The sequence below is a fragment of the Rhipicephalus sanguineus genome, chromosome 8, assembly GCF_013339695.2.
Source record: "Rhipicephalus sanguineus isolate Rsan-2018 chromosome 8, BIME_Rsan_1.4, whole genome shotgun sequence".
Lineage (NCBI taxonomy): Eukaryota > Metazoa > Arthropoda > Arachnida > Ixodida > Ixodidae > Rhipicephalus > Rhipicephalus sanguineus.
This window is the reverse complement of record NC_051183.1, coordinates 48,262,743-48,290,651: the sequence shown is the minus strand read 5'-3', so window position 1 is coordinate 48,290,651 and position 27,909 is coordinate 48,262,743. Positions and strand designations below refer to the sequence as shown.

Genomic DNA, 27,909 nt, shown 5'->3' with positions numbered 1-27,909 from the left:
CATAATCATCGTCCAATACCAACCTGAGGAAGAAGAAGAATACGTGAAGGGCGATGCTGTTCGTCGCGCTGGCTCTGGTCGTCCTGGGGGCCTCATCGGAAGCTTCACTCGAGGTGAACATGAGCGCCACAACCAACTCGACAAGCCTGGTCGGCTGGGTGGGCGAGCCCGCCAAGCTCACCTACAACATCAGCGCCCGCGTCGGCGTCATCGTCCAGTGCACCAGGAACGCCGACCACGTCACATCATACTACGTCCTGGTGCGCGTTTCCATATAGCTAAGAAACGAGAAGTCGTTCAACCGGTAATATCTCTGGAAGACAACGTTTAGAGAAGGCAACTAGTCTTCGTCAGGGCCGCAACCGCTTCCCTTAGTTTGGCCCGAAAGTGTGCGCTCTACACATATTCCGCTTTTTTTTTCACGGTGCCAAGGCGCATGCGCCTTTCCCCTAGCGGAAAAGGCGTGAAACGTTTTGGTATGGTCTCTGCACGCCTCTCGAACCCGGAGGCTTTAGTTCTGCGATCGCGCTCACTACGGAAACCTCCGCCCCCCTATTGAAACCTAGCAAAACGGCAGAGGGCAGCACAAGAAAGTTTAAAAAGGCGGATTTTGCAGTTGCACGATTCTGAAGGCACTACATTTTCAACAGGCCGATTCGGGGCCTAAAGAAAATACGACTCAATATAACTGAAGTTGCATTACGAAATAGCGGGCAGTTTTTCTTAAGAGAACAGCCTTGCGTAGGATTAACTGCCCACGTGACGCAACGGCAACTCTAGCCAGGAGTAGCCCGTACTGGGCAATGCTGATATTATACACGGACCTCTCACTTCAACACTGGGAAAAGGTGGACACAGCAACGAACTACACTAGAACGAACAAAAGAACAAACAACAGCAGGAGTACATTGTGTTATTGTTGGGTCGTCATATGTCTTCGTTCGCCTTGCACTAGTTATTACGAAGGTCATGTACCTCCAAGCCAAGATTTCGAACGCTTCGAAGTTCACCTCTCGGTCCTGATAACCTGTAGCGCCTTCCTAATGAAGTTTCATTTCAATATAAATTATTGCGGCAACATATATTTGTTTTTCGATTGCAAATTTGTAGGGCAGCTCTTATGTCCTACTTAACGCCACTCGCGTTTCTTCCCCAGTTTTAGCCCCGAAAAGAGTGTTCTTTAAGTGAGTCTAAATCCTGCTCTTGAAACTTCAGTTTGCGTTATAAATGAAAACGCTTCACATTAAAATACCCTCCTCAGACCCCTTGTCCCTGTACGGGGACATTGGTTGTCAGGTTACAGCGGAAAACTGAGTTTTAATAAGCGACAAACCCGGTGCCCTTGTCGGGAGACAGGTATGACGGCGCCGTCTATGAATAACATAGCCTTTTTTCGCTTCCTTGGGAATGCAACATGCCAACAATCCGCGGGAGTGGGTTTCACGCTCGACATTGTTCTCAGGTCAGGAAACTACTCCGCAGGTTCCCGGAGAGGAAACCGTGGTGTGGAATCGCTCCATCAGCATCAGCTCGCTGAAGTTCCGCGACGCTGGTGTGTACACGTGCGAGGCCCGAGTGCCCGTGCCGGGAGGCAACGAACCTCCGGTCGCGAACGTCTCCTGGACCCTGACCGTGGGGCGTCGTCCGCCCGCGTGCCTCGCCAACGAGTCGTGCACCGAGGGCCCGGGCCACAGCTGCTGGAGGGACCTCTGCACCTGCCGCTCCTCGGACATGGGCTTCTTCTCCAAGAGGGGACGCAGGCGGTGCCGCCTCGCTGGCGCGCTAAGCCTAACGGCCAGGATAACGGCTCTTCCACGCTCCGCGGTGAGCCTCGTTGACCAGCTACGAGTCCGAGGGCTCGTATCTACAGTAGGATTCAGCTTGAGAAAGGATATCAGTGGCCCTACCCATATTACCGTACTGCGGCAGCACTAATGAAATAGTCCGCCCATAAGTCACCGGCCATCCGGCTCGTGACGTCAGATAGAGTGCACGCCCATTGGTGCACGTTCGTATTCATTCACGAGGAGAGAATGCCGGTGACCTCTAAGATTGTACCCGACAATATTAACTATCCATTTCGTTTTAGTCACTGAAGAATTTCAGAAAACAGCGCTAAAACTGAACAGATGGGGAAAAAGCGTTGCAACACAAGTTTATTGCGACGGTGTGGCGGGCTTCTTCTCCCTTTGTCCCGTTTTAGCTTTTTTTTTTCATCGATTTAACATGTACCAACTGGCCCTTCAAGACACCCTTCTACAAAGATGTTGAGCTTCCTGCAAGATGCTGACCATTTACAGACCAGCTCACTGGAGTAGAGTCGTGAGTGGCAGTGATGATGATAATATTCCCGGCCATCTCCATTGAAAGAGGACTGCAACAAATAGTCAGAAAGCTTGTTTCTCGAAATCGAGTCTTATTATATCTTTTTCCAGCGAAAGACATGATTACTTCGTGAAGTTCATTGCAAATGACTCTGATTCTAGAGATTTATTGGAGCTGTCGCAAGGTGCAGAATTGCCATCGATGTGTATATAAATATTTCTTGAATTTCTATTGTTCTTACACAACTATATGACACCAAGAGAATCACTAGGTTAGGTTATCGGTAGCTTTAATTGAGGTGTGGATCAGTCGCGTAGCCAGAAATTTTTTGGTGGGGGGTTCAACGACACTTTATGTACATTGGTGCGCACATTTGTTTGTGTGCCTGTATATACACATGCAAAATTGAAAAATTCTGGGGGGGGGGGGGTTGAACCCCACCCCCATACTACCCCTTCGCCTGGCTACGCCAGTGGACCGGATATTGCAAGATATTGAGGAGACGAAAGTGCGAAAGACTTATGGTTCGGCTACCACCGATGGGAAAATTTTTGACCATTTTTTTTTGTTTTATCATGCAAAATTTACGCGGGCCAATGCATTACATAGCTTCATTATATTTTGGCTTCACAAGGTTGCGTCTAGCAAATATGTTTTCTTCGATCAACGAGGGAGCGTTTGATTACGGCGTTTTCACTGCTGGAATCATCGAGGTCACATAGTAATCAAAAGTGGAATAAAAAGGGCAGGCATAAGTAGAGGTGCAGGGCCCCTTCAGTGCATACCACGTCTAAGAGAGCGTGTGTTCCGGAATAACGCATTTCAGTTCCTTCAGCGCAATATGATGTGGTATACATAGATGTGCGTAGGGTTCTTCTTGAGAGGAAGCTGTCACCGCAGCTGCCCCCCCCCCCCCGACCCCATTTCAGTACTAGTCGTGTCTTAGAGAAAATAAGCTTTGCAATAGATGCAAAAATGAAAATGAAGCTATGTCGTGATTCTCATAACTGCCTTTCTTTGGTACCAAGCTCTCCAGGGGAGGGGGGGAAGCAAACATTTCAGAGCGCAGCTCTTAGGCGCCCGTTCTTGGGTTGAGCGGCGTCGTTGTTGTTGCTAGTAATTCTTGATGAAAAGGAAGAAAGGCGCTAATTTCTATCTACCTTAAGGTGACACGGCTAAGCGCCTATAAGGGTAGGGGGATGGGGATAAAAAGAAAAGTACAAAGAAAAAGGAAAGAAGTAGGGGCAGAGCGACGGAGAAGAAAGAGATAGGAAAGATGTGGTGGGAGTCGGTCACAGAAGTTCAGGGACGGGACCACGATCGGCTAGAGGCACGAGCACGTCGGTGAAGGGGCGAATCCCCGGTCTGTGAGAGACACACGGCATGGCGGACGAGGCAACAGTCACGGGGCGACGATCGGCGAGAGGCACGAGTACGCCACGGACGGGGAACCACGATCGGTGAGAGGTGCAGGGCGTCGCGGACAAAGCGACCGTTCTTCATGAAATCCTGCGAGCAACTCCGTTGGCGTTGGCGTAACCGATCGAGCGAACGACGACGAAAGAGAGCGAACGCGGAGTCTGTCACGGGCTGCTGGCCTCTGACCTCGCTTTCTTCCTCCGTCCCGCGCGCTGGACCCTCGGTCGGAGCTCGTGCGCATGCAGGGCTGGCACGTGCACTGCGGCTGGCTTCGCTTGTTGTAACGGGGCTGTCGGCGTTTCGCTTGGTTCTCGATGCCTGCAATGCACAGAGTGGTGTACGTAGCGCTCGGGCGCCGGCAGTTTCTGTGGTACTATGTAACAAAAGTTACATTGCTATAACTGCGGAAAGCCAGAACTTCAAACAGTGTTGGCGTTGCCCCAACACGAAGCTGCGCTCAGAATTCGCATTAGGCGGTATCGTAATCGCCGGTGAATTTATTTTGGAATGAAACACGAGGGGTCCTCGACCGTCATTATTTTGTGAAACCTGCGTTGCCATATCGCTGTACTTTAAGGAATGACGGAACAGTCCCGACTGAGTTAATACATGCGGTAGACTTCGAGCCTTCCATTTTATGATTGGGGGTTGGGGGGGGGGGGGCACCCCTTCAATTGCTTCCTCTATGCGAACGCCGGCCTATGGTGTTATGCAAAGCGAACGAAAACACAGAACTACATACGTATTGAAAACCGTGTTTAAGGTACGCGGTTGTGATACTACGACTTAGTAAAGGTAGAAAATAGTCCGCCTTTGTGAGGGTAGAAGATCAAAATTTAATATCAGATTTATTCTTGAGTTTTTGTTTTGTATTAATGAAGGAAGGAAGCTTTGAGGGCTCGTTTCCTTGTCTGAAACAACCTTAACGAAGACCAGCAGATAATGAAGACATGGAAGGTATAGCGGACGTTAATTGTACCGTTTTTAAGTGTATTGTAGTAATTGTGATATAGACCTGAAGAACGTAAAGTGGACGAAGAGAACCTGCTGCCAGCAGAGACCGAAGCTGCCACCTCAGGATCCGAAGGTTGCCGGTGCGGTTCCTGCCTGCAGCAAGTTGCCTTTCTGTCCACTTTACTTCCTTCACATGTTTGCCACGGTGGATGAGTGGTTACGGTGCTCGGCTGCTAACCCGAAGGTCGCGGGTTCGAACCCGGCCGGTGCGGTCGCATTTCGATGGAGTCGAAATGGCAGGGGCCTGTATATGTACTGTGCGATGTTAGTGCACGTGTCAGTGCAAGAACACCAGATGGTCGAAATTTCCGAAGCTCTTCACTACAGTGTCTCTCATAATCGTATTGTGGTTAGTGGGCGTAAAACTCCATATATTATTATTACTTTCTTCACATCTATATCACAAATAATACAATACACCTAAAACAGCACGATGAACGACCCCTATACCTTCCTTGGCTTCATTATCTGCTGGTTTCCATGAAGTTTTTTCGTAGGCCGATTAATTTTAAAGCTGAGTGAACAAAGTTCCCTCCAATAGTTTGTCAAGCTTGCACGGCACTTTTCGGAACAGACGCGCGTTTGCTACGTGCGAACGCGTAATCAGGCTCCCTAAAAAGTAATGAGACGCTGGCGCCATCTTCTTGTTGTTAGGAAAACAACAGCCACGCGAGCATGGCTTCAGAGATTTGGTCGATCGGCAAGCGCAATTATCTCGGAGGTCACGCTCATGAAGATACGGGATTTTCACAGCCTGGCCTGTCGTCCTTCTTTTTCATTATGATGAGGTCAGGAATGGTGAGAAACTCAGTGCAGTGACGACTGAAAAATAGAAACCCTACTGCAAACGTAGTCCGTACTCTGCAACAATGTGTTTCGGCAAAACCTCAGTGCCGTTGCGTAATGCCGCTTTTGCGCGCCAATAATAAATATGTTCTTGCTCTGGGCTCGGTCCACGTTTCGCGGCCAAGCATGACGTGGGCGTAGTGTCCTCGACCTTAATCGAACTGACTGCTCATCCGCAGATCGCGGGATCGAATCCCGGCCGCGGCGGCCGCATTTTCGATGAAGGCGAAAATGCTTGAGGCCCGTGTACTTAGATTTAGGTGCACGTTCAAGAACCTCAAGTGGTCTAAATATCCGGAGCCCTCCACTACGGCGTCTCTCATAGTCATATCGTGGTTTTGGGACGTTAAACCACAACAATTAACCCCAATCAAACTGAAATGGCTTTGCAAGAGAGTGAGCCAGGACGAGGTTAACATGGCGTCAAAAGCTGAATGCGTGATAAAACACCAAACAAAATTTGTTGAATGTTTCATGGGCGTTGTTTATGCCATATTACTCTGACGTGCAGCAACAGCTACATGTCACAAACAGGCAGATGCCTTAACACCATACCGAGATAGCACCGCTGCGCATCTGGCCATATTAGTGAGGCAGGGAATTTGGCTGAACACTGCAAAGAGCATAGGCGTGCGCATAGGAATGGCGGGGGGGGGGGGGGGGGGCAGGGGGGGCAAGGGGGCGCCTCCTCTAGTCACCTAAGAAGAGGGCGTAGCAGTCTTCCCCATACATTGATTTAATGGGGGGGGGGGGGCGATGAACCTTCACCCCCCCCCCCCCTGAAGGGGATCCCTGCGCACTCCTATGCAAAAGAGTGTGGATGCCAGGCTTTGTTTGAGCAGACAAAGGTCTTGTTTCGCCGCCGAAACAACAAAAGTGGGAAATGGCTGAGGCCTACAGCATGTTATCGGGAGACTTCGGCGCACGCGTAAGCGTTCCAACTTTATCGCTATACGCTAAGTTGAAACTGAATTTTTGAATGGCGCGTTCTGGCCTTTGTGTAAACGTGTGCGCTGAGGCACGCTGTGCAGCATTGCTCTGCGTAATCTTCTTGGTAAACCGTTTGCTTTTATGTTATAATAAATGCTTAGCACTCTAGGGGCCCGGCTTGCCTTCCGTCGTCTCACGTCGCATGGTCACGCAATGGTCAATACAGGCTAAAAGAAGGCTAAAGATGCTCAATACCAGTGCAGAATAAACTAACAAGGTCTAAAACAATGTAAACTACAGAAACAACGAAGAGTTATTCGCAATAACTTATCTAAAACGCGAAAAACGCTTCTGTAACCCGCGCCGTGCCAGAGAGGGCATCACCGCCTTGGCAAGCGCGCGATTGCCAATGGAATCGCTGGGTTGCCCGTGCTACCCACTTCCACAGGTTTCACGGTAGTGGACCTGACCTGTATTAAAAGCGCGGGATTTAGGAATACGCCAAGTCCTACACGAGAACGACATTAGCGCAGGATTTAGCGTGGGGTTTAGAGCTACACTAGGACCGTCACAAGAACGACAATTTTATTGGTTCCATCCATCGGGATTTTCGCTGACGGACAACGCCGATTTTTTTTTTTTTTGTGTGAGGGGAGCCTTAGGCGGCACCTCACGAAAGATTAAACAGTTGTTAGTTTGCGCCCCCCCTCCCCGTTCTTGTTGCATTTTCTGTACCACCTATGCAGGGCAAAGCTCCCCAAGCTTTGTTCCGCTCGAACCAATAGCTCAGTAGAGCGTTTTACTGAACTATGTTTTCGCAGTTTGATCTGCTCGAGATCAGCTACTACCTCGTGACGTACGGCGACACGGTCGTCAAGTGGTACAGCGATCAAGTGCGCAGCGGCCGCTCCGTCGCCAAAGTCATGGTGGACTCTCCGCGGCGCCAGTTTGGTGGCGCCATCTATCTGCGGCGGCGAGAGTTCACCCACGGCGGCACCGTCAACGTGACCGCGGTGCTTTCCGGCACGCCGACGTCAAAATTGGTGCAGATCGACGTGCCCAAGAGCACGTACCAGATCGGCGACGTTTGTAAAGAGGACGCCGATTGCAGTAACGTTCAGGGATTCTGCATCAAGGTACGCCCTTTTGGTACATTGGCCCAAAATTAATGATGGCTCTGAGGAGGTCCGGGCCCCTGCACCAATATTATTTTATAACCAATATTGTATAGCTCAATTTTGGACAATGCTATCACCTTTTCTATGTATTTGTGCATTCTGGATTAGTAATGAAGGGTGGAAACTTGAGCATGTTGGTAAGTCATTTTGAATGTAAGAACAGCGAAGGAACAGGGACAGTTGGGCGAGTTGGTGTACCATTCATATTTGAAGAAACCGCGAAAAACCACAACACTGAGAAAAGAATGGGACAGGAAGACGCGCTACCAGCAACTGAAGTTTAATCGAAAGAGCTGAAATACATACACACGGAGTACGAAAAATGACAAGATAAAAGGAACACGCATCCGCAGGATGAGTATGCATATGACAAAGAACGGCAAGCACGTTTAGGCCGTCAGATGGCGTGACATCAAGGTGTTTAAGGAAACGTGCATATTGTTCTCAAACCGAGATCGGAGGACGTGAGGAATTGTGGAAGGCGCCGATATCGCGAAAGCGGGTGTTTCGTGCATCAGCTCTCCTTCGGTGGCGCTATCTAACCGCGAGCTGGAATATCTATCTATCTATCTATCTATCTATCTATCTATCTATCTATCTATCTATCTATCTATCTATCTATCTATCTATCTATCTATCTATCTATCTATCTATCTATCTATCTATCTATCTATCTATCTATCTATCTATCTATCTATCTATCTATCTATCTATCTATCTATCTATCTATCTATCTATCTATCTATCTATCTATCTATCTATCTATCTATCTATCTATCTATCTATCTATCTATCTATCTATCTATCTATCTATCTATCTATCTATCTATCTATCTATCTATCTATCTATCTATCTATCTATCTATCTATCTATCTATCTATCTATCTATCTATCTATCTATCTATCTATGGTCTTCGATTCACTATTAAATGTTGTCCAGTTAAGTGGGCACGTTGTGATTTGCTAACTCTGCTTTCTCGCGATATTCTTGCATTTATTGATTAGTAAATGAAGTTCGTCGTCAGCGCTCTTATTCTTCCTTCTTTCGCTATTACATTGAACTTTTTTTTTCATGCCGCACAGCTAGTACGTCATGCTGCCAAAATCACGTGAGATGAAGTTTGCCCAACTCGCCCACCTCCTCATTTTTTTATTTTGCGCGTGTCATACCGCAGGGCCGTTGCTCGTGCACCGACAGCACGGGAAAAGACCACGGACGGGAAGTAGATGGCCAATGCGTAGCGTCCTGCACTCAACCCAAGGACTGCGACTCCGTGCAACACAGCCACTGCTTCGGCGGCGTCTGTCAATGCTTTGACGGACTCCACCTGTACAACAGGTGCGTCCACGAACATTCGGAACCATAGTTTCGGAGTTGTTTATAGCGCATCCGAGAGTGGAATTTATCCAAAAGCATTACTCGGCGTTCGCACTAATGAAGTTTTCACTCCGACGAAATTTGCCCCTGCTATGCCCAAAGTTCCGAGCTTGTGGGAATAAACCGGGGGATCGAAATAACCGAGCTCGCATAAACGGGTGCTTGCCTATCGTCCAGGAGCTGCGTACCGAACCGATGTGGCGAGCACTTTCGCTGTTTGGTGAACGAAACGTGCGTCTCCGGGCGCTGCTTTTGCCGGCCGGGTTACATGGTGGACAACGGAAGGTGTGTCCAGGCGGAGTGCTTTGCCGACGCGGACTGCATCTGGAAGAACACGGAATGCTCTTCGGGTACGCGTATACGTTATATTTGGCACTTTCTTACGGGTGTTAACGGGACACTAAAGAGCAAAACGATTTTTCTCATATTAGTAAAGTACTCTTTCACGATACCAAAAACACCACGCTTGCTGCGAGAAGACGCTTAGTAAGCGAGAAAACACGGAAAAACAAAATGTGGGTGGCGAGGCCACCTTGAAGTTTCCGCCCCATTCGCCGTGACGTCACATCTTTTGATGGCACCTAGTAGCGACTACGTAGTTCCTAATCGGTAAAAATGAAGTACATTGTCCTCTGATGGGGCCATAGACTTAACATACCAAGTTTGGGGTAATTTTTTTGAGCCAATGGTGCCAAAATACGATAAGTACACTTTGAAATTCGTGACGTCACACGGGGAGATTTCGGCGCGGAATTTAAAAATGAAACTTTGAACTTGATTGTCTCTATTAATAAACCTATGATGGCGCAATTAACGACATTAGAGTTCTCAGAGCACAATTTATCGATCTAAACCGATTCATTGTTTCTCTTTAGTGTCCCCTTAAGGGAATGCGCTGACCATATCGTTGCAGCATGCGTACGAAAGTAAAAAGGGCGGTCAGACGGGAATGTAGGTTGCATCTTGTTTCACCAATCTCAGGGTATTCCTACGTTGACCACGCTCGCCACGGTAGTCTAGTCGTTATAGTGCTCGACTGCTGACCCGACGGTCGCGGGATCGAATCCCGGCCACGGCGGCCGCATTTCCGATGGTGGTGAAAATTTAGGTACACGTACGGTGAAAGAACCCCTGTTGGTCGAAATTTCCGGAGGCCTCCACAGTGGCGTCTTTCATAATCATATCGTGGTTTTGAGGCGTGAAACACCATGCAATTATTATTATGTTGACGTGATACTTCTCTTCTTACAATCACAAGATCGCAACAATTTTTGCGACAGTGTCTATCGAGATTATCTCGTGTTTAATCTTGTAATTAAGTTAGTGGCAATCGTGTGTCATGCTGTCCGTTACGTTTGTGTAGAAGTTCAGAAGTTGTGCATTTTCTTGGAAGAGAGCTGCCCAGTATGCCTTTTATTGGTGCACAGTGACTGTCTAAAATTGCTGTACTTTTCTTCCACTGATGCAGCACCTCCGGTGGTCCCGTATGTTCCCTTTTTGCGAAATAATGTGTGCAAGGTTTGCTGTTGTCATCACCTCCTTATTCCTTGCACCTTTACTTCTTGAGTAGTCTATTGAGGATTTTGTGATGGCCAGCTCTTAACGAGGCTTACTTTCACATCTCTCACCACTGATTATTAAAACAACCAAATAGTTCAAAAAAAGTAGCCCGATGTTGCAGTTGTCTTCCGTGATCTAAGCTTTTCCATCGGAGTGACAGAACTTCACGCTCCATATGGTTCTGGGTATTCACTGTGTAGTGGTACAAATTGAAGGAATTTTGTCGACTACGTACATACATACGTATCGACAACATCATTTACCACTTAAGAACACGGTACTACAGCTATGCTAAGTTAAAACAATGAAGCACGTGTACATATATATGCAGCAGGAAAATTAGAGACCTTTATCCAGGCGCAGACATATCGCGAAATGGGGGCTTGTAACATTCAGAAGGTTACTGGCTCCCTCGGCGAATACTTTGAGCATTGATCTGTAATACTGTTGCTTCCGTCCTTCAACCAGGTCGATGCGTTTGTCTGCCGGGCTACCGAGTCATCGAGGGAGAGTGCGATCGAGAGTACTTCGGCAGCTGCAGTCTGGGTTGCTCGTCAGTGCTCAATAGCCAATGCGGAGGCGGAGCCATGTGAGTGTTGTACAGTTCAGTACATTCGTATGCAGTCGAACCGCGTGCATCGAACTCACAAGAAAAAAAAAAAAACGGGGATAAGTTTGAAATATCGAGAATTCGATTTACAGCTTTTAATATGATTATTGTATTTTCAATGCGAATTTCATTGTGCAAGTTGGCTTCGCTGCACTTCTTCACGATAATGCGAGGAACAAGCCTTCGAGGCAATAGGCCTTTATTTAATTTTGTATTTTCACGCGGATTTTGTTGGGGATGTGGGGCTGTATGCAGGGGTGGGATATGCACGAGAAATTACGCTATCGATGTAAATAGCGCCTCAAAATCTACATACGCAACTCTGCGTACTTGACGGGTGCCGGACGCGTCTAGTCTGCCATGGCCCAATAGACCCTTTTCACAATTGTAAAGCTAGCTCTCCTGCTATGCGGTTTGCCCAACTAATGGCGGTTAGTCACTTACTGTAAACAGTGTGTTCAAGCGCATTTTGCTTACGCTATGACGTGGAAAACGTAGACTCGGCTCTCTTGACATAAACACGCATAATAGACAAGCCTCAGCACGTGCAACTAGGACCTCGTCTCCACTATAAGCAAGACAGGTGCTGCCATCAGTTGGACAAATATGCAGCGCAGGGAAGCGCACATGCGGATTATGAAATGGGTCTATTGTCGGTCTTGTTTTTCAAAATCTTACTGAGCGTGCTCCTTGGGATGTTGTACGCAGCGGAGACGCGAGGAATACTTTCCCCACGTTCGACTGTATTGGTTATCGCCAGCTTTGCATCACGTTACCCAAACATTCATCGCGTTAACAAAACAAACGGAAAGGAGAACGGCGACGCCGCACACAGGGCCAGCGACGCAACGACGGGGAATCATGGGGAATGCATATGATGGCAAGCGGTGGTTTCTACTCGATCCGCACGGCACCCTCCTAATCTCACCACTCACTCTCCCAAATGCATAAGGAAGAGTGCCTTTCCGTGAGAAAAAAGCCAAAATTTTGTGAGGAAAAGCCAATCTCTTGGGTCTTTTCGCGCTGCCCGATGTACGATATATCAAGTGTTCCGGCTATTTTTGTTCGATGTAGCCCTAGATTTTCCTATGCTTTGGCGCTAAAGCATTGTCGTTTTGGAAAACAGTTCGATATAAAGGATGATTTGATTTACCCGAGTTCAATATATTCGGGTTCGGCTGTACAGCCATTGAAAATTTGGTCAGGAATGCAGTAACAACTCTTAGCTCCTCCCCTGCAACCATTCTCCATTTTAGAACGCAGCTCTTAGGTGCCCGTTCCTGCGTTGAGCGGCGTCGCCGTTGGCGTCGGCGGCGTAAAACGAGGACGAAAGAGAGCGAACGCGGAGTCTGTCCATATCATGCTCTCGAGCCACTGGCCTCTAACCTCGCTTTCTTCCTCCGTCACGCGCGCTTGCCCCTCGGTCGAAGCTCGTACGCATGCAGGGCTGGCACGATGCTGACTCACAAAAAGAAGCTTCTTCGAAGAAACACGCATGCTGTATTTTGTTTTAGTTATTCCTTCCTGCAATTAGCAACTAGCTATTTCTTCCTGTCGTAGCTAACTATCAACCAATCGTTCAATCCCTGGTGGTCTTTATGATCGCGCCCTGTGACATCGAGCGCCTACCGGTAATCACCATCAGCTGTGTGCGTTCGTTCAAGGCCATGTTGCTTGGCGGAGCAAAACCGCGAGTAATTCTTTCTTCGTCCGAGCTTCCGCTCTTTATAATGTACTGTTACCTACGCTTGGAAGAACTCCCTTTGTATCGCTCTCGTCTTGGCTTTTTTATGCCAGTATTATAAGCTAACACACGAGCTAACACTTGAGCTAACACTTGATGCAGGTGCGTCTGCAGTCCTGGATACGTTTACCGCGCCGTTGGCGGATACGAGACGTGTTCACCCATCGAGTGCCACCATGGCCTCGCTTGTCCCGTACAGGGGGCCCACTGCGTGGACTACGCATGCGCTTGCAACGAGGGCAACGAGTCTGTTTCATGCAGGTGAGCGTTCCAGTCGCTTTTCGCACTCAGAAACAGTCATCGTCATAAACGTTTTCTACTGCTGCCGCCTCCAAGTTTAAGGAAATCGTAGAGGTCTTGTTTTGTCCCCTTGATAACAGATCCGGCAAGCATATCTTTTGTGACTCCTCAAAGCGCGCTGTTTCTTTTTCAAGCGACTGAGGGACGTTCGCATCGCAGCAACTTCATGCATATACGCGAACAAAGCCATTTTTCAAACTTATTCTGGTAATAGACTCTGTCATGCAGCTAAACACACATTCCCAGTTAGTTGATGCCGATTCTGTATTGTCAACTGCATCGTCACCTACTAGCATTAAATGAATAGCACGGGCTGTGTTGGAGTCCTTGATAATGGAGTAATCATAATTAGAACAGCGGGCGCATATAAAGCAATGACGAACATTGTTGCGATGCAAAGTCTGACATATCAATCAACCATGGTTGAGATGTCAAGCAGCGTCCGCGAAAAAGTTTGTACTTGAATTATCAATTCGTGCATCAGAGCTGACAAGGATATGCATTTTTGTTACCGAAAGAAAACTGCATTCTGCCCACTGCAGCTCATAAGAAATAAGCAAAAGTCAGAACCTTGTGTAGGATGCAGCGTACTTGATCTCAGAAGCCACACAGCCGCGGTACGTTCATTGTGTTGGAGGCGATGGTGCACTCTTTGAATGATCATCGCTAACCAGGCACCTGTTCTTGAGGTTTGCGCCCCATGTGTTTACGTGGTATTTTAAGATTTTTAATGAAATAATCATGTAAATAGGCAGCACTGCATCTTTGCCTAAATGGTTTGAATGATGTACAACAGCTAATATTTTGCCAAAGGTAAACTTTCGTGTAGATTGGTCTTTAATTGAAGAGATACTAAAGAGAAAAACGATTTTTCTTTATATTAGTAAATTAAAAATTCCAAAATCACCACGCTTGCCACGAGAAGACGCTTGGTACGCGAGAAAATGCGAAAAAATAAAATACGCGTGGCGAGGCCACCTTGAAATTCACGGACCAACCGTCATGACATCAACGTTTTAACGGCATCTACTAGGTCCTACGTTGACCTTCCTAACCAACAAAAATGAAGTAAATTGTCCTTTGAGGGGGCCACAGACTTAACAAACCAAGTTTCAGGAAACTTCATTGAGCCAATGTCGCCAAAGTACGAAGAATACGCATTGAAATTCGTGGCGTCACGTGCGATGATTTCGGCGCAAAATTTAAAAAGGAAACTTTGACCTTGTTTTGCTCCTCTTTTGATAAACTTATGATGGCGAAATTAACGCATTAGAGTTCTCATAGTACGATTTATCAATATAAACAGATTCATTGTTTCACTTCAGAGTACCTTTCAGGTAAACTAGGCTAAATGAAGCGTACGCAAGCTCCTCGCAATAGCAAGGCTGCGCGCGGTCTCTCTTTCCCAAGGGAGGGAAGTGCCGCCATGTTGTCCTTCTCCGAAGAAGAACCTCCTGCACGCGAGACTGTGCTGCTCCTCTGCGGCGGTGCGGTAGCCTTCATGGCCGTCGGTGCCTTGCCCGTGCTGGTGTGGAGGCACCTGGGGCCGGGAAGGAAACTGAGGCGTCCTCCCACGGCAAGCACCGGAAGCGTCGGCCAGTACCTCTTGGCGTGGCCGCAGCACGCCGTGCCAATCGCCGCCGTGCCGGTAGAGCCGGAGCCCGCCGCTAGGGCGCCCAAGAGACGATACCCGTTTGAGGGGCACAACATGTGACGATGGATATGCGAATGAAAATGACGGCCTTGTGGTGGTTTGCTGCGAGAATTTCTGAGAACCATAAATGAATTCGTTCTATTCCTCTATATGGTGGAACTACTTAGTTGCTAAGAAATAACTATCGATCGGGCATGAGTGTCGGCAGGAGTTTGTCTTGGGCAATGCAAACTCGTGTTGTATCGCAGCTGGTGGAGAAGAGTGCTTGTGTAGCTTGGGGGCAAGTGCTAGTGCTGGTGGGGCTTGAGGAGTGCAGGTGCCCCTTTTGCAACCCCCTGCCGACGTTCATGCGCTCGGGTATGGTTTCCTTGAAGCTAGAATAGTTGGAGACCGAGTGCTTTCTGGCGTTTAGAATGATCAGAATATTTTTATCTCATTACGCTTTATTGACTTAAGTAACCAAGCTGAGGCACTATTTGATGTGTGGGGCTACAGAATAGGCACTACAGATAAAATGATCCAATCTAAATTGAAAGACAAAATGTGCGTTTAGAGGAAAACAGATCAAATAGTAAGCCCATAACGTTATTATTCGCCGAAGTGGCAGATAAAACAGGAGAGGAATTGGATCACAAGTAAGAATTTAAAAATGAAGACGGCGTGACAATGAAGCTTTCTCACTTTCTTCGGAAGTTGAAGATTGAACGATTTGTTAATAATCGAAGGAACTACGTTTCAACTCGGTTAAATCGATCGAAGGGTTTCACTGAACGGCACTGGATATTTCATAAGCGCAGCGCTGGCTCATATGAGCGCTTTCCTCGCAATTCTGCGTACTCTGGCTGTAGGTGATTGGTTTAATCAACAGGTTTCCTAACAGCCAGTGCAAATGGTTTTCTATGAATTCGACTGTTGCAGTTGGTTATTGTCGAGTTGTTTTCTTTTTCACTTCTTGTGTGCGTAGGATGGGAGACTGCGTAACATGCGAAACCAGAAGCACTGTTCGTGCAGGATGTCCAAAGCCAGTGAAGGCTTTTACTGGTCGCCACAATCAAGTCTGCGTCAGCATGTCTAGTTCGAAATACCTATTTTTTTACGGTGTAATAGCTGGCGAGAAATGTAAGTTTCTTCCGCCATGGTACAGCAAGCGTATTTGCGCTATCTCCACTCAAGCAGTCACAGGAAAAATAACGGCAGGGTTGTTCCCGTAGGAAGGCCGAGGTGATGCAGAATATGCAAAAATTTCAGGTTCCTGAACATGAAAGCAGTTTAAAAAATAATCCATTGGAAAAACATGCACTGTTAACAGTACTTACTATATGTAAGTAAAACTGCCTATTTATTGAAACGCGCATCAATACATGTCAAACCAAATCAAATCAGTTAAACGAAGTTTATTTCAAGGACCATGGACTAAAAGCCAGCAAGGCTTGATGTAGTTCACGGCACCGATATAAGGAAACAGCTGTACTCAAGCTAGTGCCCATGGCTAAAGATGATTTCATAAATATATCAAATTTTAACACAAGCGCGCGTCGCTGTTAAAGGAAAAAAAAAACGACTTAGGAAAGACACACAGGAAAAATCAGTAGCGGCAGAATGCGGAGTCCATGCGCTCTGAGAGTTGTTGGAGTCGGACTATTCATGAGATCGTGAAAAGCGACTAGTGGGCTACTTGGTACTGCATATGTTATGTTTTAGCGCAAGGAAAAACTAGGACGCTGTAGAAGACACGAGGACAAAGCGCGAGGACAGTGTCCTTGTGTCTTCTATTGCGTCCTCGTTTTCTCTTGTGCTAAAACATAAGATATTCATGCGTGTTTGTGCCGATTTGCGATTTGAATTTTCCGCCTTTATTTTGAAGTCTTTATTAGGCAAGCGGTTCAAAGCGACAGCGACAGGACGACCCGAAGTACTAACGATTCTCGTCCACATTGTTGGAAGGCTCGCCTTCGGGACACAACTCGTGCTGGATATCTTCCACGGCCGATTTCATGCGCTGCACCTCTTGTTGCAACGCACTCACTGTTTGCGTCACGACGCTCTGCGACCTGCTTCTCGATTCGGCCTGCGATTTATGGGCCCGGATGGAAGCTTCCAAGGTCGCCTTCACGTCGGCCACTCGTTGTTCCAAGGTCGACTTGAGCTCGTCGAACTCCCGTCGAACCTCTTCGTCCCTCTTTGCGTTCTCTTCGATGACTCTGAGCGTCTGGTCGATTCGTTCTTTCACTTCTCTGACGACTTCCCCCATTTGTGCTTGGACGTCTAGGCGGTGCTGGGAGACCTCGGTGATCTTCGAACTTAGGAGTTCCTTCTCGGTGGCGGCGTTTTCCAGGTACTGCTTTATGTTGCCGAGTAGCGTTTGGACGCCGCGCATTTCCTCTTGCAAGCCTTGAGAACTTGGCGTCGAGGACGACTTCCGGCTCAGGACGTGCGCTGAACAGCGCGATTCCATGTGGTCGATCATGTGTCTGTGCAGAACCGTCGCCAAACACTTGGGGCAGCTCGAGGGATGGTGGGAGCACTTTTCGTAAAAGTGGTTGGCCATGCTGGAAACAGTAGTGACGGCTTCGCAGCCGTACTCCTTGTTCCAGCATGTGACCTGCAGAATTGAAAGGTATACATACCCTTATTGAAAAAAAAAAGCTCGCGATACAAATTACGTCTCAAATTATACATATTAGTTGAATTAGAGATGTAGTAGGAGGTAACGAATTGTGTGTTTTGATGGGGAAAACATTTATGTCGAAAGCCTCTGCGTCGACAAAGTTCTGTAGCTTTCTTGAAGGACTGACTTTGTAACAACTGAATGAGTGCAACCACTTCAATTACGTAAATCACTGCGATCTAAGCAAAATTGACGTTGTTCGAGCGATATCACCATATGTTGTTCTTAAGTTGGAATATGGGCCCGAAGAAACAAAAATTTGCTGTTGTCACTGCCATTTGGCAAACAGCATGTACTCACTTAGTTACAATACCACAAGTGACTAGTCGAGCAGTTTCAGAGTAAAAACAGTAGAGTCAAATTAACTGTACTACCTGCTTTTTAAAAAGGTTTTGTACTAAAGTCAACACCGCCTTTGTCTGCTTCAAATGAGACATCACTGCTTGAAACACCCACAACAAAACGCCGGCCTAAGAGTTTTATAACTCCAGGTAAACTGCCGGGAGTGGGTGGCTTCAGACATCGCGATAGAACATTTATTCCACAATGTGTTTCCATTCACCTGGCCCCATCTTTATGTTGAATTAAGCCTAATTAAAAGACTTGTCGCAGAGTACTTTTCTTAAAGATTACAAATAACAAAAATACACAAGGTCAAACAGGTATACGGTGGCTTAGTTTTAGGCCCTATAGCATAAGTACTCCACCGCAATACGCTTTAAACGGATACTATTTCTCTCTCCCCCCCCTCCCTACACACACACACACACACACACACACACGCGCGCGCACGCACGCACGCACGCACGCACGCACGCACACGCGCGCGCGCGGACACACACACACTCGCAGAAGCACGCATTTTCGATGCGAAACGCTCGAGGCCCGTGTTCTTTATGAGCACGTTAAAGGACCCCGGGCGGTAGAAATTTCAGGAGGCTTCCAATGCAGCATCGCTCATAATACTAAGAAATTTTAGAATAATGAATAAAAGGTAATAATGGAAATTTACGATTTTCGAGCCAAGAGCACCCTGATTCAATTATATATTTTTCATCACTCCAGTAGACATGCCTGTGATTTCTGTTTTTATTAAATGCTTCTTCGAGAATGTTTTTTCTGTCTAAGAGGAGGCGACTGCACCATAAAAAATAGTGTTCAATCGATTCTAAGAATGGTGCTAGCCTTTCTTTTTCCACTAAGCACACAGATGTTTATAACTCCTCATGAGAATACCTTGCAGCAGCACGATTTCGACATTCCCTCTGGATGTGAGAATATAAAAATAGATGTCTAAAAGCAGGAAGATGGCGTACTGTGACTCATATGACGCTTATTACAGCCCGCATATATGTCGAGCAGGGCACTGAAAGGACGCCTCTGCTTATCGGGAAATGACTAACGCTCAAGTGTTTTGCTCACTGTAGGAGGAAACCTGTCAGAGGTGATAAGATGTTCCCGCGGACGAAGCCACTCCTGGTCATGTGAAAGGCAGTCCTTGATAACATGCGTCATTGAAAGGGGTTCATTAGGGTTGTCTTGGCCAATAGCTTAATTACGATATGGAGCCTGAAATGAAAAGATAAACAACAACGATAACATGTACTAACACTATGGATGTGATGAAGGTATCAGTGTCACCGTACGTGCCGCCGCGACAGCAGTGCTACTTCTAACACTGACACGAAAGATCGATGTCGAAGAGAAAAATGAAGCTATTGAAACTATTACTACTACTACAAATGCTACAAGAACTGATACTGCTACTCCTCCAACAACAACATAATCGATGAAAACAACAAAAACAATGGCATCTACTACTACTATTACTACTACTACTACTACTACAATCGCAACAACTACAAGAATATCAATAATAATAATAATAATAATAATAATAATAATAATAATAATAATAATAATAATAATAATAATAATAATAATAATAATAATATTAATAATAATAATAATAATAATAATTATTATTATTATTATTATTTCGTCATCAACAACCATAATGCTTCAGCAGTTACGGCGTCGACAACAGCAGTAGTGAACGCAACAAGAACAAGTGCTATTGCTAGGACTATACTACTGTCGCAAAATGTTAACTATTTGCTGTCACTGCTCTCAGTGGCAAGGCGACGATAAAGCATTTTTTTTTTATCCGAGCAGCGCAGCCTTCTTGCTTCCAAGTTCTAATTTTATGGTGACCATCATTACCTCTCTCCGGAGTAGCTTCTCGTCGGAAAACTCTCTCCACTCGACGGTCGCCTCCGGACACGCCTCGCCGTCCATGACGCATACGTGGCCTCTCTTCCTGCACTGGTCGTAGCACGTCTCGCACAAGACGTGGCGGCAGGGCAGGAACCCGCTTTTCTTCGGCACTAGACGGCACGCGCTGCACACCTTGACGTCGTCTATGGGCTCCACGAAGTGCCACGGTCTCCTGTCTACGTCCTCCGAAAATCCGTACAACGTGTACGTGCCCATCTCGTGCGGCAAGATGGCAGAGAAAAACACGCACCCAACCCCTTCGCAGCCCTTTCAGAATCTGTCGAACGACACTGCTTAGAGGAGTCTCGTGCTCTCGACTCGTTGTCAACTGTGGCAATGGCATTCTTATCGCTTGCAAGCTCTGTTTGCTCGAGCCAACAGCACTTATCTCTGCGTATTTTTTTCCTATGGCAGTGTATTCGGAGCCGGACGTTAAAAGTGAACGAAAGAGTCAGGGGCACATGAATAGCGATACCCATGCTCCGTTCCATACATCAGGGGCAACGCTGTGGATGCAAGCGAGACTTCTTGCTGTAGATGTGTTCGCACCAAGAATTAGTTCTATGATTTTATTACCCGTGACACGAATTTCTTCTTCATTTTTATAAAGAACAAACAGACAAACAAACAAACAAACAAACAAACAAACAAACAAACAAACAAACAAACAAACAAACAAACAAACAAACAAACAAACAAACAAACAAACAAACAAACAAACCACGTTATTTACACGGTTGTGAATAGATTGTTCTTTCTCGCTTATCGTCTGTGTGCATTCGTGTCGTGACCTCCGCGATTAGTTCCTGTAGCGCGAAGCCAGAGGCGGTCGCGGAGGCCGCGTTTACAACGACGAAGTCCAAGAGCGATACGCGCGGACTTACAGATTTTGCTGACTGAACTTCTTGCATAGCTTCTGCAGCGTTGCATCTGATGTTTGAAACGGAGTGTGGAATGACAAAGCAGCGCCTGTGCTATGCGCAATACAAAAGCGCTGTTCGTGTTTTGGAGGACTACACACTCTAACGAAACTTTATGAGTAACTCTTTTGTGCATACGTGTGGGCATGACTGTACGTGTTTTTGTGTATATGTGACTATTGTATATACCATAGTCAATCCCCGACACCTGGAAGTAGCAAGCGGGACGATGGACGAGGCTGACATCTCCGGGGTACGACGCATTAAAATAATTATCTATCTATATTTCAATCGTTTGCGCGACGTTGTGTGCAAGCATGGATACCTTCTGAGGGGAATATAATGTAGCCTGCCCCTTTTGGACTTAGGTGAATTAGTGAATCATTTCTGTAGAGCGATTCATACAGACACTGAACTAGGCGAACATAACCACCGATAACACATATTCTAGTCGCATCATAATGTGTTCACGTTACAGTTTATGCTTAAAAAGCCAAAAAATAAAGTCCACGTTGAATGCCGTTTCAGAAATGAAGTGCACTAATCATTTTATTCGGAATATTTTTAGGGGGCGTATGTGCAAAAATAGGACAAAGAATAAGGGAAATAAGTCAAAGCAGTCAGCAGTGCGGGAAACGGAACCATACTATACAATGAGCGCGAACTGTAGACAGACAAAAAAAAAAAAGATGAACCATAAGTGCCCATTTTTTTGCTTTGTTCCAGGATAAAGATTGAGCAGCAATCAAATTGCGCATTGGGTGACCGCAGTCTAATTGCTATGCTCCTTGATACCGCATTAACCACTGTAGTATCACAATTCGTTGGAACGCCGACAGCCCTGATACTACTCTCGTCCACTTTGTTGTTCCCGGATGTGTACTGAAGCATTCGTACAGTTCGCAGCGAAAGCAATTACACTTGAATGTTTGTATGATCATATTCAGACGTTCTAATCGTTCATTTTCTGTTCGCGCCTAGTTCAAAAGGAACGTTATCTTTCGCAGTCGATTTGTGTCGCGCCCTAAACGCCGTGCGAACTTTGTGAACGCACGTGAGAACTTTGTGTCTTGTTAACTGTTAGAGGGACGGGACCAGCGGGGCTACTTGTGCCGGACAACCCAGACTTCCCGAGGTGCTGTCCTGAGCCAATGAGCGCTGCGCATGCAGTGTCACATGCTGTAGTCCAGGGCAATCTAGAATATAAAATAGAACATACCTATACTTCGTTTAATACATCTGGTGCAACGCTATGGCAGCTATCGAGACTCCTCGCAATAGATGCGCTCGCACCAAGAAATAGTGCACTGATTCTACCACCCGTAATGTGATTTGTTTATCTATTGTAGACTGAGGAATAAATGAAGATGCTTTGTGCTTTAGAAATAAACAAACCTCCTTATTTAAACCATTGTCAATAGGTTGTTCTGGATTGCATAGCGTCTCTTTTGGCCTCCGGGATTAGTTCCGGTCGCGCAGCCGGAGCCAATCGCGGAGGCTCTGCTTAGAACGACGAAATCCTAGCGCGAGACGCGCGTGTATACGCATCTTGCTCACCGAACTTCTTGAATACATTCCACATCTTTGCACTTGATGTATGAAACGGAGCGTAGCGGCCGCGCATAGGTATCTCGTTTCGCAGCAGCCTGGATTAACGGTAGCGGCGCGGGCTGGAGCCCGCAGGAGCAGCTGAACATTGCTTCTAGAAACACGCCGTTTCGTCTTGACAGCAGGGGCGTAGGCAGAAATGTTTTTCGGGGGGGAAGGGGGCACAAGACCCCCACGAACAAGACGATACAGGCGCTGACTATCAGCTGCTTAGCTGATAGCCAGCGCTTGTACGTAACTATGCTGATTACGTACGGGTGCTTATGTACTTCCCTGACAACTTTCAGCGCTTTCGGCTACGTTGCTTGTGATCACCTTGGGCCGAGCAGTTTGCCAGTTGCAACTTGCCAGTGACATGTGCACATCATCTCATTTGTCAATATGAAAAAGTGAAGCGCAGTGTTAGTTTATCGTGCTGAACGCTGCTGCTCTCTAGGAGGTCATTAATACGAATTGGTTCCGACTGAAATAGTCATTCTCTTATCTCTGCTTCTGCGTCTGGTTTATCTTGCAGAGCGCTGCTGCTTTTTACGAGGCCTTCAATGCAAAATGATTTCAACTCAAGTAGCAATTTTCCTATATCTTATTCTACATCATCATCATCATCATCATCATCATCATCATCATCATCATCATCACCACAATCTTCTTCTTGTTCTCCTCCTTCTTCTGCTTCCTCTTCTGAGCGTTCATCAAGACTACCAGAAGCGTTACAAAACACATATTCCAGGCCTTTTTCTCTTCCATTGAGGATCTTCAACTCCATGTCTTGCAGTGGCTTTTCTTCTGGCCTTGACTGAAGAGACCCAATCTCGTGGGACGAGTTTATAAATGCCGACTCTGAGCCACAAATACCTTGTCGAAGGCATTCCACATTCTTATAAAATTTCTCACTCATTGCCGTTGTCGACTTTCTGTTGAGAACGTGACTGACACATTGTGACTCAAGGTGGGCGATGCTGTCTCTCCGAAGAACCGTCGACGAGCACTCTGGACAGCACGCAGAGTGGTACGCGCAGTCATTGTGGGAGTGTTCTGCTATGTTTGAAACATCAGTAATGGTCACGCAACCGTTGTCCCTGTTCCAGCAGCTCGCCTGCCAGAAGCGAAAAGAAGTTACTATTAACACATACTCATTTAACAAAGAAATTGGCGAAGTACAGAGTGACTAAGCCACAGTACCCTGATGACTATAAATCGAACATTCGCAATCTCTAGTTGCTATCGTGCTACAAAATCGACTTTTTCAAGCTCGTGAAAGCATATTGCATCATAGATCAACGAGAATAACGACAAATACAAAATCAGTTCACTAATAACATTTCTCGAGGTCATAATAAACGTTCATGATAACTGCTAAGGACATGGACACAAAAATGGGAAATATCAGGACCGTTCTTTTCTTGTTTGTTGGTTTTTGGCATGGAATATTGAAAAGTTTTTCGCACTAATTCGCCCAGCTGTCACTGAATTTGCAATGAATGACATCGTTTTGTTTTATAGTTTTATTAAATTGAGGCAGCTTGCGAAACACCGAACTCACCAATAGTAACACCTAAAACAAGCATGCAGGGCCGATTTAGTTTTTCTCCCGCAGTTGCGTCTGCTTCAGCGGGCGATTAGAGAGTGGCGTCACGACGGACCCGAGGTAATGGGTGGGTTTCGACCCCTTCACATGCGTAGCTGTGCGTGGCTGAGTCTTGTTCAGGGAAAATGAGAACTTGCGGATTGAGCCGATGCCGGGTGTTTAGACTTATAAGGCCACCTTGCGGATCGAACACACCCCTTGGGGAACCGGCATAACGTAGACGGCACCCCTGCGGTGACCCACCCAGGGGAAATTTGCAGTTGGATTTTGCTGTTCTCTCCATCAAAGGTTGTCAGATGAGTCTCAGCGTGTATGGTCGTCCGTGGCGAGACTACTACCGCTCGTTAGAAAAAATGGGCGGACTGCTCGACTGCTCTCATGGTGTGCTTGCGTATAGTAACTGATGTTCTACGAAACGTGGGCGAGAAAAGCTGCTCTGACGCATTTAAATAACAGCGTTGCTAAAACCTTTACACATAGGCTTTTGCTGAGCCTTGTGTCGGACCGACAATACAGATTCCACGTTGCTAGCGAACACGCACAAAGGACGACATAGAAAGAGACAGGACAACCGCTAGACTTTCCGCTAGACTTCATGGAAGCATACAATCAATACCAACTAGCCCAGCTTAATGCATTAACGACAATACAGATATTTTAAAATCTAGATCTTATCAACATTCTAATTCGCACATTGACCAGCGGTATGTCATGCCACAAAGCCACTGAAACTTTTAGGTTTTACGGGAGTTTCGCGCGCTTGCTACCTTTGTGGTATATTGAAACATGACAATGCTGTCGTATTTCCGACGAATGCATGTTTACTTCGTTTGGCACTGTGTGTATCTTAGTCCAGGCTGTTAGTGCTCTCACCGCACTTAAGGAAGATTTGCTTTGCTTTACTCAGATTGTTTAGGAATTGCTGTTCTGTGCTCTTATAGCGTTACCGAGGGATCTCTCGACACCCCCCCCCCCCTCTCCTACGCATTTCGACGCAATGACAGACAGCAATATTCATACCTGGGGTTTTGCGTGCCAAAACCACGATATGATTATTAGGTATTCCGTGGTGGAGGGCTTCGGAAATTTTGACCATGTGGTGTTCTTTAACGTGCACTGACATCGCACAGTACACGGGCCTCTGACATTCCGCCTCCACAAAAATGCGACCGCCGCGGCCGGGACGAAAACAAATTGTGTGGTTCTTTCTCGTCCGTTGTCTGCTCCCGCGCTCCCAGTTCGCTGAATAAATATGAATTACCAGCTAGCCCACCTGTCGATCCTTTTGCATAGGCTCCCGTTAGCTCAGGGTGGTGGGCGGGGCGGCTTAAGCCGTATTAATTGTGAATTCGACGAAGCACACAACAGCCACCTTGTCTCCGCTATGTCCACTACAAAAGCTTGCACGGTCCATTAGGCATGTGCCTACGAAGACTTGAAGGCGAAAGTCATCTATTTTGCTTCATAGTTTTTACACGTTCCCCGGCGTCATATCCGTATTTGCTCGAATCTAAGCCAATGTGTTTTTACGAAAGAAAAATCATGTGCGGAAGTGTGTGTGTGGGGGGGGGGGGGTCGTCTTAGATTCGAGCACCATGATTAAGTTTTTTTTTTCTGGCCTTGCGAATTTTCAGGGTCGGTCTACAATCGAAGGCGGCCTAGATTCGAGTAAATACGGCACATTGAAAACCTTTCTGCGCCTCACGTGGTTTTGCACTGTCTCCGGGATCGGCCCACCTTTGAGCAAGCGGTGATGTCATTTGATGATGTCACTATGTGGCGTCATGTGACGTCAAAACTTATGGTGACCTGGGACGTCAAAGTAACGTCATAGCAATGAGTCGTCGCGGGATTTTTTCCATCGCTCGTGTTGACGCCGCCGGTCACTATTAGCTTTTGATGAGGCGTCTATGGATTTCGCCTTAATTAGCTAGTTGATGACTAGTGTGAATACTTGGAACAAGATGCCCCCTCGGCGGCATATGTATACGTTCAGCAGAGCACGATTTTTTAACAAAGCGTAAGGCTTCATTGTAGCGCTAGGTGATTCAATTATATAGGCAAACATCAACGGTAGTTTCTGCATAAATCTTTATTATTGCATAAACAGAAGAAGATACAGACGTGGGTTTCTCGTATGAATAAAATAATCTTTGCGTTGTTGAGAGAATGTAAACAGGAAAGAAAAACCTGAGAGGTCTTACGAAATGTAGCAGACGACTAGGAAATATAATCATTGATTAAGACATAAATAAGTATGCAGACCAGTCCATGAAAGAAAATAGCGAAGCCGCTACGCTGCAGGTAAAAACATCCCATGACATCGGGGAGTAACAAAACTTGCTTTCACAAGACGTATAGTGAACAAACATTACAACGAATTCAACATTACAACAAACAGTACAACAAATTCTAGCAGCATGACGTACATGGCTATTAAACTTGTGTTATCTAAGAGCAGCTTGATTAAGTGAATGATTTGCGCTACACTACCATCACTTACTTTCGGACTCAAAAGATTCGTGAGTGACAAAAATTTTGCTGCAGAAGGGATGTCATCATAAGTTAATGACAAGTGTTAATAGAAAAATGCGCAGTGCACTTTTAGCACGTCGCACGAGAAGATTCCGCTGCGCTTAACATCCTTCAGGCTTAAGTACACGTAGGGGAATTGGCGCCCTCTGCGCCACAGTGGCAAGTGTATGAAATTCATCTCGTTCTGCACGACAAAACTCTTACTATTGGTGAAGAATAATGCCATCGTTCTGGGAAAGGCTCCTAAAGTAGTGCCATCATGTTGCAACACAGTCACCGCAATTCGCAACCAATCGTTGTCTGAATTAGGTCTAATGTGTAGAGATATCTGGTATCTACCATCAACAGTGACATTCGTTGCAGCAACGTCAAGATTGTTCTCTTCAATCTTGTGTACGAGTACCGGCCACCCATGCACGCACCACAAGACTTTGACGGGAAGCTTCAATGCATTCTCGAAAACACGGGCGGTCGCCTCCAGTGGGAATCGATCGAATGAACGAGGTCCCGACCAATATGAGGAGAGTTCGGAGCTTAGAACCTCAGACAAACCATCTGCGGCCGCACTTGCGGCTACAGCTGCTTCAGGGAGGATATTCCTCAATTCTCTCAGCATGCTTGACATGCTTTGCATTTCCGTTTTCAGCTCGTGCAAGTTCTCGGCGTACTTCTCGCACTGACTCATATCTTGTTGCGCTGCGCTTTCACAACGCCTCAATTCATCGGCGGCCCTTTCGATTTCGTCCAACTTCGAGCACAAACTTTCTTTGCACGTCGTCAAATCTGCTGTTTGATTCGCGTGTCCTTTGCTGCTTCTTTCCACCGCACTCAGTGTCTGCTTCGTCACCTGCGACATCTGCGCGACTTCAACTGCCATCTTCGAAAGGGAGTCGCCATTTTCTTCGTTCTTTGCTGTCACACCTTGAAGGCTGTTGTGCAGCAACGCATCGTTGTGAGACGCATTTCGAAGCGCCGATTCTACGCCACGGACACCTTCCCAAATGCCTGTCATGTCCTTCAACTCTGCCTGGCTTGGTGGTGTTGTAGACTTTATCCTCAAGACGTGGCTGGCACATTGTGATTCAAGGTGCGCGATGATGTCTTTCCGAAGAACCGTCGACGAACACTTTGGACAGCACGCGGAGTGGTGCTCACAGTCTCGGTGGAAGTGATCGGTTATGCTTGAAACATCAGCGATGATCTCGCATCCGTTTTCCCGGTTCCAGCAGCTGACCTGACATTAGAACAGAAAAAGACACATAAATGTTCAAACATTCTTGGAGGCATGATTAATGCTAAGCAAGGCTTGTATTGTGGTCAAGCATGCTACGCTGCATGTGAAGATACTTTTTTT

General features: G+C 46.6%; 3 protein-coding genes across 6 annotated transcripts in view; 1 reads left to right on the top strand and 2 right to left on the bottom strand.

Annotated features, from left to right (window-relative positions):
• Positions 1-53: 53 nt before the first annotated feature.
• On the top strand, positions 54-15,147 carry LOC119403206 (uncharacterized). The gene is made up of 8 exons (XM_049418226.1): positions 54-260; positions 1,468-1,824; positions 7,356-7,670; positions 8,889-9,052; positions 9,269-9,441; positions 11,120-11,240; positions 13,108-13,266; positions 14,716-15,147. Exons 1-8 carry the CDS (start codon positions 54-56, stop codon positions 15,017-15,019), a joined length of 1,800 nt encoding a protein of 599 aa, XP_049274183.1. The 3' UTR covers positions 15,020-15,147.
• Positions 15,148-16,772: 1,625 nt separating this feature from the next.
• LOC119401840 (RING finger protein 151) lies at positions 16,773-20,171 on the bottom strand. The gene is made up of 2 exons (XM_037668834.2): positions 19,851-20,171; positions 16,773-17,561 (listed from the first exon to the last, which is right to left on the bottom strand). Exons 1-2 carry the CDS (start codon positions 20,118-20,120, stop codon positions 16,875-16,877), a joined length of 957 nt encoding a protein of 318 aa, XP_037524762.1. The 5' UTR covers positions 20,121-20,171; the 3' UTR covers positions 16,773-16,874.
• Positions 20,172-26,301: 6,130 nt separating this feature from the next.
• Positions 26,302-27,909, bottom strand: part of LOC119401838 (TNF receptor-associated factor 3) — a 49,885-nt gene continuing 48,277 nt past the window's right edge. For all 4 annotated transcript variants that reach the window (XM_049418400.1, XM_049418401.1, XM_049418402.1 and 1 more), the window contains one exon: positions 26,302-27,789. In XM_049418400.1, coding sequence (XP_049274357.1) covers positions 26,599-27,789 — 1,191 coding nt within the window. In that variant the 3' untranslated portion in view covers positions 26,302-26,598. The remainder of the gene's footprint in view (positions 27,790-27,909) is intronic.